This window comes from Protopterus annectens, chromosome 7.part0 (assembly GCF_019279795.1).
Source record: "Protopterus annectens isolate FY-2018-M chromosome 7.part0, PAN1.0, whole genome shotgun sequence".
NCBI classification, from domain to species: domain Eukaryota; kingdom Metazoa; phylum Chordata; order Ceratodontiformes; family Protopteridae; genus Protopterus; species Protopterus annectens.
The window spans coordinates 1,308,085,282-1,308,098,547 of NC_056739.1; the positions used below are offsets into that span (position 1 = coordinate 1,308,085,282).

Here is a 13,266-nt window from a genome sequence, read left to right on the forward strand (position 1 = left end):
TCTCCTTGTTGAGCTTGCTACACACCATGGCCGGGACCTGACGGCAGGTGACAGGTACCTCTCTGCCCCCACTCCCGGGGGGGGGCAAGCCCCATCCCCTATGGCGGTTCCACCCGAAGGTGGTGTAGGGCAATGGAGGAGGAGGTCCCAGGCTGGGCCCCAGATGTGCTGGCGCTCGGTGCCCTGGCTAGCTGAGGTGGGACAGGTGGGTCCGCTGGGACCGGCCTTCCCATACGAGCTATGGTGTTGCAGTTTTAAGAAAGATATCAGTTAGTAATAGTCAACAGCATTCAGGATTAGTTATAACAGCATGTATAGGTATTCCCATTAACCCAAGACACCAGATTTACAACAGTTGCAGAGTGAGCAGAACACATGCATATATGGGACAACAGTGGCCATTATAACATCATGTAGGTTTCATTGATGGCAACAGGCCACCAATATGGGAGTATTTTAACATGGCACATGCATGGAACCAAATGTGAATATTTATAAACCAATAGGACATATGTTCCAACAAAAGTTTGGAGTGTACATGTACCCATTGAGGTGTGTAATTAGGTTATTGTTGCACATATGGTGGGGGTGAGAGAGAGAGGTCAGTTAACAACTAATATATCCCTGTAGTTTTCATAACTTTTAAGTAAAGTAAAAGCACCGAAGACTCAGCACAGATGCCAAAATTAGGGCTGTAGGTTGTAAATGATAGTCCAAACCCGAAATTGGTTCCAAAATCAAACAGCAACAGTTTAATGAAAATCCATCCTACAGCCCTAATTTTGGCATCTGTGCTGAGTCTTCGGTGCTTTTACTTTACTTACAAGTTTTACTTTTGCACCGTCCATTTTTTCTTTTACTAGTTTTCATAACTTTCTTAGTCACTGCAGTGATCTGTCCCTTACATGTATTATTACACTACCCAATATCCTTAGTTTGTACAATGGTATGTTTGTAGATTTGTATATATGTGGACCGTATCTCACATATAGGCTACATCTCTTACCTGTTATAGCTGCTGAGAAAATTATTGTTAACACTACCTGACAATTTCTACACATACTCCCAAATTCCATGCTTGTAGACAGGTATATAAGTGAACTGTATTGTACCTACAGTCTACACCTCTTACCTGTTATAGCTGTGGAGACAATCTTTGTTAGCACTACCTGACAAATACTACACATACTCCCAGATTCCACATTGATGTTATACACATACCTAACAATCTGTTATTGCACACACTCTGGTCAAGGCATGACAGGATGGAGGTGTTAATGTGACATATTTTGAGAATTGCTGTCATACACTTTGGGTGAGATGCTACAATGACAGGTTTGTTTCCATATACATTCTCTGACTATATATGTACAGGTCTGACTATCAGTTATATGTCAGTAAACGCTGCCTACATTTCTTGGATCATCACACTGATTTGTCAGGGGAACAGGTTACTGGGCAGCAGATTTGGGCCATTTATCTGGACATGCTGGACAGATCAGAACAGTTGAGAGGTATGACTATGCATACAGCTTATTACCTGAACATTCTGCCACAGTCTGTACAGTTGATGGTTATGATTATGCTTACAGCTTACTATCTGAACATTCTAGCAAAGTCTGTACAGTTGTTGGGTCTAATTATGCATACAGCTTTCTATCTGAACATTCTCACAAACTCTGTACAGTTGTGGGGTATGATTATGCATTCAACTTACTACCACTCCTGGATTCAAACCCCTGCTGTGTATGGTAAAAATATTACAGTTGACATCACAGTACACTGTGCTATCAGGGAACTGGTGTGAAGCATTCCACTGTTTTCTGTCTAGGTCTCCCTCAGTTGTACAATATGACTGATCTCTTGGGACTTCCAACATTGTTATACTGAACTTCCTACACATTTTATCTGCGTTCAGCAGTGTGAGTAACACTGCTTAATACAGTACTATTTATAGAATGCAACACTACAACATATGAAAGCAGAATGTACACAAGCACTCCAGGGGTTATACTTTTATTCACAAGATATTACACCTTTATTTACACACAACCTATATGACAGTCTTCCTGCCATATTGTCTAGTTTATTCAGTACATCCCATACACAATACATTTTTATACTGGTACAACACTTTCTAGAACCATTGTATTTATTTGTTATGACAGTACATGCAAGATTATTTCTAACCTGCCTAACGATGCAGCCTTTGCAGCCTAGCAGCATAGGCTTGCTGGTTCACAGCCCACTCATCTGCAGCTGTCAGAGAGATAAAGTGATATTTAGCCATTACCTACTCATAGTATACACAAGCTAGGCAATCAATATCTATGTAGCAGACTGAGTACTTACTCAGTGCTGGGGCATCAGCCACCCCCCTTGATTTTTGGATCCACTGCTCCAAGAGATCACCCCTCCATTGCTTCAGGTCAGCATGATAATGCCTGACCTGCTCACCAGTCGGGAGATACCAGTGGCACTGGTGAGGTCACGGGAGAGACTGTCCCAGGCCTCCACTTTATACTGAGAGCCCTGGTACTGGCCATGCAGCAGTCTCTGCTCATGGTGTTTTACCAGGAGCCATACCATGAATCTGGACTCCTGGGTGCCCCAGCATTGCACTCTAAATTGAGTGCCTTCCCCAACACCAGCCATTCTGCCTTCAGTAGGGAGCTGCAACCAGTTATGTGAAGTATTCGCATCTGTGGTGTTTAAATACATCTGATTTCCCACACCTTTCAGTGATTGGATGGTTTTGAAAATGCTAAGCTATGGGCACACCTGCTTATCTAATGTTGGCAATGCTTATAGGGATATACCACTGGGCAGATTGAGTTAGCCAACCTACACATTGCTTACACCAACTAAGCTGAGCTGTGCAATGCTTGGCGTTGCTTAATATTTAATTTGCATTATATTTTCCTCTTGGCATTGATTTATTATTCGTTACATCTTGTATATGTGTCTGGTATCCATGATTCATGTGTACATACACAGTATGGGGTCCTGGGGACTTCAACACTTTATTACAATAACACCTCACATCTAACCTTACTGCAGTACTCCAGTTTACATATTTATGTTATGTAGCGGGTTATATAACATCACACTGTACATAGATTCCTTTCACATGTTCAGTTTGATTTTCCTATGGTGAGGATCTGTTTGTTGAAACCTCAAGCTTATGCACTGCTATGATGGCTTAGTGGTTAACTACTGTAATTGTAGTGTACAGGGTCCTGGGTTCGAGCCTTGCAGAGGCTGTTTATTTTGTTGCTGGGCAGAACATGGGCCATTGGATACAGAGTGATTAAGGCACTTTAAAGCAGTTGTAAGCGAGTTTGCGCGGAGGTAAGCACTGCTAACGTCTGGTTACAGTTTCTTATACTCAGTTAGCTTCTAAATTGCTTAATCTGTGTAGGCAGTGTTTGCCCCCATGCAAATGCACTTAAACACGCTTACTAGTGCTTAAATATGCTTACTACTGCTTATTTGTGCTTAAACCTGCTTACTAGTGCCTTATTCATTATGACACTGACACTTCACATGTGCATTTCCTGCAGTACTCCAGTTCATAAATATATGTTATTTAGTGAGTGTTGCAACAAAAAATATTGGTAATAACGTGCTTTGCCATGTAAAATAGACTGTGCTGCAGTGGAACTCAAACCAGGAATGTCTGTTCGTTAGGCAAATGCTCTGCCCACAACACTATTACTGTACTGCTTCATTTGCATATATCTTCCTTGTTATCTTCTTCAGCTTTTTAAGCTGCTTTAACTGTAGCTAAGTGATGGGCACACCCACGCACCTACAGTTAGCTGTACTCGGATTTATAAAAAAAAATAATAAAAGGGAGTCTTCGTTTAATTTATATATACTGTTGCTGTTGTACACATGGGGGACTGTTGGTGGAGATATGCGGACACCTATGAGCAGTCTAGTTCATTTCTTACCACTTTCTGCTGTTCTACATTGCAGGGGCATGTTTATTCTGAGATCTCTGCTCTCAGACATGCCCCCTGCACTCATACACACTCCATGTAAGCCTAGGAGCTCGGGCAGTATGCCTTATTAATATGCATGGCACACTGCCATCCTACTCCTAAACAGGCACTAAGCTAGTCCTGCATGGAAGATTAATAAATCTGGGAGAATGTTTTTTCTCCCTTTATGGTAAAGTTATTTCTTCACGATGCTACCATTGTTCAGTAAGCTGTGTGGGGTTTTCTATCAGTTGCCTGGAGACCTATCACCAGTAGAAATATAGGATACAAGTTCAGTTTTATTCACTGCTGGATAGAGTAGATATGGTTGCATATCTACTGTTTCATTGCAGCTAAGAATATTCTGCAATAGTGAAGTTTGGCCTGTTAAGTATATTTATGTTGCATCTTTTAGCTGCTGAGTGTATATGCTATTGCAATTCATTCACAATTGTGAATTGCACTCCAGCATAGAACTGCTTGACTGTAGCACAAGTTATAAGATTTATGGATATATTCCAGTTTTGATAGCCTTGAAATGCATATTGTAGCCACTGTATTGTTTTCTTTTCATTTTGTTCTATGACATTGTCTTCCTTTTCACTGATATCAGTTGCTGACAGGATATTATGTCTGCTTGTTTTCTGGGTTGCTTTTTCACCTACTTACTGTTTCTGAGGTAAAAGTTTTTATTTCTGGACTCCTCAGTTTTCAAGACATTTTCAGCTTCTTTTGGTAAAGATATGTGAGAGAGAGAGAAATTCCTTCCAATCTAGAAGGTTGTAATAACTCTTTAGACATGATCTGTGACAAATATAAGGAACCATGATTATTTTACTGTACCATATAATATGTTGCATCTGTCGCCAATGTCAGTAAGTTGACATATAGTATAGGGACTTTGTAATGTTGTGCAGTGACAAAATGATTCTACAGGAAATTACAGGACTTTGGGCATAGCTTCCAGGTTACACTAGAAAATGCTCACACCTAGGGCCTCTAGTGTAAAACTTGTTCCCTACCCTGTTCCATTTACCTTTGGTATCTGACATGAATTATAATATACAGATAAAAGATATTAATAACAGAAGTTTAGGCACCAACGACTTCTGATTGTTCTTTTCACTGAGCTGAATATACCAATTCTAGCACTTGATCCAATAAGCATCCCTAAATTTTGAAATATTTGTATCTCACTCATACAGCTCACACACTGCTAAAGAGAAGCAGACTTATACTGAACACAAAAAATAGTCTGAAAGCCAACATTTATAAATTATGCCATTTCTGTTTTGGCGTGTCTCCTTCTTGTCTGCTGTTGATAGACACAAAGTATAATTTGTTAGTTTTGTACACTATGATAAGTAATTACCACTGCATGTTAAAAATGTGGGTAAAAGACATACTGTATACTTCTCAACTATCACTGATTTTGCAGAATGTCTCTGATTTGGCCTCATATTTTTGTTCAGTCCCTCACAGATTTGGTCTCATATTTTTGTTCAGTCCCTCACAAATGTTTGATTTTCTGTTAAATCAATGAAGATTATAATCAGTCAATAATGCCAGAGATTAGAGTTTCTTATTACTTAAAAAATGCATGTTGATGCAAAACCGTTTGTTCTATTAGCTTTTTAAGTGAATTAGAGTAACATCTAAAAATTGTGCTTGCTCCCACTATGTTTGGTGTTGCCTATAATTCTTGAGTAAAGACATTGAGAGGTAGTGGAACAAAGCAGTAAACTGTGAATATGTTGACAAAAAGGGATTCCAGTTGCATGTTCTAGGATCATAAGCATAACCCTCAAAACAGTGAGAGTTTAAATAAGATTAAAGGGGAAATATATACCAGCTCGGGAACTGTTGGATCTCTATTTCCTGTTCTACATGGTACAGGAGGGTTTTCCCTGGAAAATAATTGCTTTTTTAAGTGTAACAGTGACTTGCAGAATTTGCTGTTATTTTCTAAAGATTGCAGTTACTTTTTTTTAATTGTGGTACTTTCATGGAAGAATTTCAAAATCCTGATATAGCATCACAAAAAGACAATAAGCTAACAAGTAAATTGACTCTATTGCATCCAATCTAGAGTAAATTTGAATTCTGGACTCCTAGTATGATGAACCGATTAGGTTAGATGGATTACTTGATTAAAACAGATTACATTGCGCTATCTTTAAATTATACAGGCTTAGATGTTTCATATATTCCATAGTCATAATTTATGGGCATGAATATGGATGGGGCATGCATTTCAGAGATGCTGTTTCACTGTGGATATGAGCTGAATAGTAGTAATATGGTTTTGTGGGGGATGCAGCTAGTTTGCTGCTACTTTAAGCTATTTGCTCTCTCTCTTTCTCTCTCCCTCTGTGTTCACAAGGCATAATGTGCAACAGACACAACTGCAGTTTTTCCTGCTACCTGAGTGGGCAAAGGTGTTCATTAGCTCAAAAACTTCTTTTTTCTTGCTGCACTTTTTGACAGTTGGAGTCAGTCACTGATTCTGACCATGAGCATGAGTCAGTCACTGACTGCCAGAAAACTTCCTGTCATATGACACCAGCTTCTCCAAGAACAAGTGCTGTTTCTTCATCTTGATTCTTTATAAACCACTGTCTTTATGGCTTCTCTCAGAGGCAGCAATTCAGTGGCTGTGCCTAAAATGTGAAGCGCTATTAAAATTACTGAAAAACTCTATGACTTAAATAACTGCAGTTTATTTATATTGCACAATATGTCAAAAATAATATCTGCCTCTTTGACTCTGACCATGACCCCACATCCCTGCGTATACTACAGGAGCAAGTGGATGCAGGAATGAAGGAAGCATGCTTTTTCTGTTTCCTTGGTTTTTACAGTACCAGTTTAGAGATGACTAAACAAAAGCAACACCCATTTGTAGCATGACTATGAACTTCTTGAATTCCAAAGTATAAAACACGATTGACTGAAGTACAACTGGCAGTCATTATCAGATGTTGAAGGACACTCATACGCATCTAGTCCTGCAGTAGATGCATGCATGCATGTTTGTCACTATGTGCCTTACTCATAAACTGTAAGCACCAGAAGCAACTGGCTTTGACCTGTAGAATCCTATGATAAAAATCTATATAAACATGAAACAGAAGAGTTAAGCAGAGCTAGGTTTATTGTTTGGCATAATGTGCCTTCTGTTTAAGATAATACACACCTTCTAGCATCACCCTCCTGTCTTCATTCTCCTGTTGATTTCAAACACCTCACTCGGACTTCCAAACTCATCATATCCAGTTTTTAACTAAACAGTTGCAGCACAATGCACTCATGCACTCACCCTTACAACACCACTGTAATGCCAGTGGTACAGCTCCTCCAGCCTTTGCTTACAAAATTAGGGGTACGCAACAGCAAATGTACAGACTCTGAAGGCAGCACATGAATTCAACATTCTCTGGTTTCTCAATGGATTTTATAGCACTTCAACATAGAGCAGCATTCAGGAAGTTTAACCTCTACTAACAAATACTGACACATCTGTTCCTTACAAGTCAAACAAATTACAATATTCAATGATCATTTGTAAATTCTGTCTTCTTTGATAATCATTCTTCCTTTTTCTTGACTTTGTTGATATCTGAAATGGGAATCAAATATCTGTTTCTCACTAATAGGTAGGTCTACCTTGATGTTATTTTCCATTATAGAACTATTTGTGACTCTAAACATTTTGTGCCATTTGTTTTAAAAGTGATCTTAAGAATACCAAGACCATACCCTGGTCTCTGTTAGTTGTTTGCCCATTTCAAAGTAACATCTCAATAAACTGTTCATTATGTCATACGTATCTACACAATAGTACACCAGAATGCCATCATCAGATTCATAGTATTTACAGAGCAGTATAGCGGGATGTCAATATTAGAATTTCAACCACATAAACAGACAAGAAGACAGAGCAAAACAAACAGAAATCCTATTTTCAAACAGACATTATTAACAATATAAAGAAGTAGGTGAGTATTAAAAAGGGTGAAACAGATGTTAATCTAATTCTGGATATTTTGTTTTGCAAAGCTGTCCCATAATTCTTGATTCATTAGAGCCCTTTAAACTGCCACTTCAGATTGTTCATTGTAAATGCTTGTTATTTCTTTTCAAAGAAAAACATGAAATGATGAATCAGTGTCAGAATTTAAAAAAGGAGTAGCATGCCAAACAGGAGAGACCATTCTGTGAGAAAAAATACATGTAAAATGTTCACTGCTAATAGGCACAGCTGGTCTGAAAGCTACACACTTATATACATTTACTGTACATATACACATAATATAGTTAAAATTACAAGAGACAGCACATCATGAGAGTGTTTTCCAGCAGGATAAATGTTCAGGCAATAATAGCATTAGCTACATCAGTGAAAACTAGACGACTTGGTCTCTGCAGGGTTCCCTGACTTGGCATCAGGGTCTAAAGGGAAAAAAATAAAAATGCTGTTAACAGTTTGCTCAGATATAATATGTCTTTTATAGCATGCTTAGATCATTAAGAAGAGAATACAATTAAAATTAAAGGAGGGCAGTTGTCTTTTTTTGTCAAGAAACAGAATAAGCAGACAAACATTTAACCAGACCAGGCAGAATGCCTAGTTAACACAAATTTACCACCATTTTAGACTGTGACCAAGAAATGTATCAGCAAATACAAAAATAAAGAGTACTAGAAAGAAATTCAAAAAGTCTACCACATTGAGAAACAAATAGACACACACACACACACACACACACACACACACACACACACACACACACACACACACACACACACACATACGCACAAAAATAATAATGATGCACAAGAGCTAAATGATGCAGGCAAGGTCTTGGCATAGCTGCTCATCTTCTAGGAAGTCTCCATCAAATGGATTTATTGATATTTCTTTTGATCATGGTTTGTCTAAACAATATGCACTTGCACTGAACAAACTAGAGAAACTAGAGATGCATTGCAGTAACTTTGCTCACTTTTCTCCACTGTAGCAATACCTTGGCATTGGTGTATATGTATATATATATATATATATATATATATATATATATATATATATATATATATATTTATAGATACACACACACACACACACACACACACACACACACACACACACACACACACACATACGCTTGGGATGGGGGAGGGGGAATCAGAGGGCTTACCCCTCTGTAAATGTTTAAATAATATGTTTATCTTAATTTATATATTGTATATTATATATTTATTGACATTTGATTCCTGGGAAAGTCCAAATGGGTAGAAGCCCATTTTCAGTGAAGGTCTGGGACGAAAAGCTCCAAATTATTACAAAACATTTTAAGAACAATAATTTCTCAGTCTTCAAAAATAAAACAAAAACATCTGCAGTTTAAATACTTTTAACAAATTAGACATAATATAAAAACATTGGTTAAGAATTGATACAAGTTATATGACAATTGTTTAATATTTAGAGAAATTTTTGACAGTTTGTAGAGAAATGAAAGGTAAGCTAGTCTAATACAAACAGGAATTGCCATATAAATTTGCAGCATAAAGTGAGGGAAAACAGTCTTATAGTATGTTTAGAGGAAGTCAGGGAAGAGAATTTGATAAAAGTAAGGAAGTAAGCGAAGAAGGGAGAGTAAGGAGGTATAAGGAATAAAAAGATACTTGTTCACATTTAGGGATATAGTTTTTCCTGGTTTTGAACAAGAATAGAGGCAGATTTTAGCTAGGAAGTTTTTCAGAGTGGTTTTGAAAGATGGGAGGGAGAGTATTGACCTGATGGATATAGGCAAGGAGTTCCAGGCCTTAGCAATGATGTACAAGTATAGACAATGCCCAGCAGATTTGCTAGGTTTGTAGACAGGAGTTTTTGGTCACTGGATTGCAGCGACCAACTGGGAACCTAGTTGTGTAGAATCTTTCTAGTGCTTGACAGGCAGATGATGCTGGATAATTTTATAGGTGGTAAAAAGCTGTGTATATGTTAGTTGATGAGGCACTTCTAACCAATTTAGGCTTTTAGTACTGTACAGTGGTGAGTTCTGAAATGGGTATTTTCTGCAAATTTAGCAACTTTTTATAGCATTGCTCAGGTTTTAATTTTTGTAAAGCCTGGAGGTTAGTAAGGATGGGAGCACCATAAAGAAGAGTGGGGAGAAGATAAGTACTGCAAATGTAGTTTTAATTGCATTGGTGAGAAAGTTTCTAGCTCTGTAAATTATTCCTGGTTTTTGATGAGTTTTTCCGAGAGTGACCTAGTGAGGACATTTGAAGTAGAAGTCTGCTGTGACAAACTGTGTCAAAGGCTTTAGGCAAGTCTAGAAATAAGTAAAATCTCCTGCAGGATGAACTCCTATCCCCTACACAACATGGCTTCCATGTGGCATGAGGATTCACTAACCGAGTCAACTGAGCTGGTTTCAAAGTTTTTTGGTATGTCTTCTATCCTTCCCATAGTACTAGCACTCTGCTGTCATGTTTCTGTTATCTCTACCACATTGACTTTGATCTCCATTGTTTGTAGGTCCAGCTCAGCCATCTTCTTCCCCAGGCTTTGGCTGAGTTGAGTTCTACCTTAAATTGTTACTCCTGTATCCTTTTCTTGTTTTTCCATCATTTTGCCCCCCTCATTCGTGACTTCCTTGAAAGTCTTGAGTTCATTCTTTGAGTTAAATAGTTTAGAGGTAAACATGCAGTGTGTCAGAGCAGACGTGAAAGCTGGTGAAATGCTGTATTACACAATAAGAAAGTTTACCAGAAGACAAGAAGTAAGATAGCTGACAAAATAGCTACTAGCTGCTAAACCATGCTCTGGAGTAATGATAGTATATATGCATGCCAGCTTTGTCAAGTCACGAATAGGAAAGAGAGTCTAGAAGAGGTCAACAAATATGGTACATAATGTTAAGGAGATATGAAAAGAGCTTAAGTCCAATAATGTCTTTTAGAAAAAAAGGCAGGAGGGGTGATAGAAACTTTATCACACAGTGATTGGTAATTCTAAACTGATACCATATTTCAAAAAGTGATGAAGGAGAAGAAGAAGAAGAGGAAAACAACATTAGAAGATACAAGGTGGCAGCTTTGCCTAGCCCCTTCCTAATGAGACAAACTCAAAAATAGTTACAGTACAGAAAAGAGCATAAGACAGACCTAGGGCAAGTGTTATATACGTTTTGGAGAAATAAGCTGTTAGATGATAAGGAACTACAGGTTATGAAGGAAAACTGGAGATGATTTATGAAAAGTATTAGCAATAATGAGTTCAGGCTGTAACTATTTTGCTGTTAGAATCTGTATTTCTCTAGTTCTATGTTGGATGAAGAAAGTGGAATATTTCAAATGCAAGAAATAGCAAGACAACAGATCACTGCATGAAGATGGTGAGGGAGCTGCTCAGAGTCAACGTAGCGAAGTACTTTCTTCATAAAAATGGTGGACACATGCAGCAGGATCCCTGAAAAGGAGCTAGGAAAAATACAAGCTGTCAATTAAGTATTATGAACAGCTTTCCAGCAAGCACATGTAAGGTGACTGAGACAAAAGGCACACATCAGGAGCTGTGCTTATCTTTATGTTTTGTGTATTGCTGAAAGAATAAGCAAAAACGGAAGCTCAAAGGAAGAAAAAGCCAAACAGAGGTCAGACTGACTCCCCATAATTGCTAGCTGCACAGGAAGTACTATAAGGTAGATAGATTCATTGGCTATATCAGGATTTACCCACATTTTTTATGGTTTGATCATGATAGTGAAACCTGAGCGAATAAACAAAGCCAACCATCAGTAAATATTGATATACCTACAAATAGGAGTGGATTACTGCTTTTATACAGTGATATTATTTAAGAAAGAAATTGTTTACCTTTCTTAAATAATGTCTTTGTATAAAGAAAGTGTTTACCTTTCTTTAATAATGTCTTTGTATAATGGCAATTCAGTTGTTATAAAGTCAGGAGTTTATGAGGGACAGCAGAGAAATACAAGGAAAATCAGGTATGTTTCTGTTTCTTTAGTTTTGCTGTCCCCCAGCATATGCCAATAGAAAGTCTGGCCGCACAGTAGTACTTTAGCAGCTGGACATTTTTCTGTTGCTATATGCTTGATTTGCAATGGGCATGCTGGTTGGGCTGCCCAATCAGCATGCTCCTTTTCTGAACAGCAATGAGCAGTCATTGGATAATTGGTGAAAAATGGACACAACTTTGAAGATGAAGTGGTAATTTGCATTATTTGTATGAAATTGTTCTTGAATTTAGTGATATGAAGATGCTGCCATAGATATTTTTGATTCTAGTTACAGTGATTGGCTGCCTTTTATGATCTTTTCATACTATCCTGCCAGAGGTAAATTTGTACTGCCTCAATGCGTTTTAGTAATCCTGACAGAAAGTGGTTGCCAAAAATATGAAAACTGAGGATTAGCAAAAACTGACTTTGAATGTGAGCAGTTAAGAGAAAAATATTAAGCAAAGGTGTATTTTTGTTTTATTACTTTGAATTTAAAAATTTCACTCCTTGAAAGCTGCTACTGAGATAGCATGAAATAAGGACCTGACAGAAACATTTCAGCAATCAGCAATCAGGATCAGATAGATAGTTGCAAAAGCAAACAAAGTTACTAAACATAGACAAATTAAGTGTTACAAATGAGGGGAAACAATGCAAGAGACAGATTGGTAGTATACAAAGGACAAAAAGGCCATTATTGATTGCAGGTCTACAGCCTTTTAATATAAATGTATGCAGTCAATGTCTGGGTCATCACTGAACCTCCTGGATGTCTAAATTCAGAAACTATAATACAGCTCTTAAAATTTCTACACTGTACTTAAAGCTTTTTGTCTTTTCTGTGTTGGTGACAAAGTGCATGACATATACCAAACATTAAAATGCAGGAATACAAGAAATATCAATAACAAACTTCCAGTCACAAAATAAAAACTTCCTACGAACTGTTTAAATTCAGAAAGGCCACTCAAAAAAACAAGGACACATTAGACAATCATTACACAAGGCTGAAGTCTTAGACTGGAAATTAAATACATCGGTTACTACACAAAGTCAAAGTCCTTTACAAGGAGGTATAACTTCACAGATATTAGTACAAACCAACATATGAATTATCTAGAAATGATATCTAATGAAGTTCAGACAAACTATGTGAGACAACTGTCATATTAAAAGACTTAGTTGTAGAAGGTCATTGGAAATTATTAAAGAGCAAGCAAAAGCATCAAAAAAATTATAAAGTTGAG

At 37.7% G+C, this 13,266-nt stretch overlaps 1 protein-coding gene across 3 annotated transcripts in view; it reads right to left on the minus strand.

The window, feature by feature from the left end:
* Positions 1-7,122: 7,122 nt before the first annotated feature.
* The window catches only part of CCHR7.PART0H3orf18 (chromosome chr7.part0 C3orf18 homolog), a 491,892-nt gene continuing 485,748 nt past the window's right edge, over positions 7,123-13,266 (minus strand). For all 3 annotated transcript variants that reach the window (XM_044077916.1, XM_044077917.1, XM_044077918.1), the window contains one exon: positions 7,123-8,438. In XM_044077916.1, the coding sequence (XP_043933851.1) occupies positions 8,358-8,438 (81 nt within the window). In that variant the 3' untranslated portion in view covers positions 7,123-8,357. The remainder of the gene's footprint in view (positions 8,439-13,266) is intronic.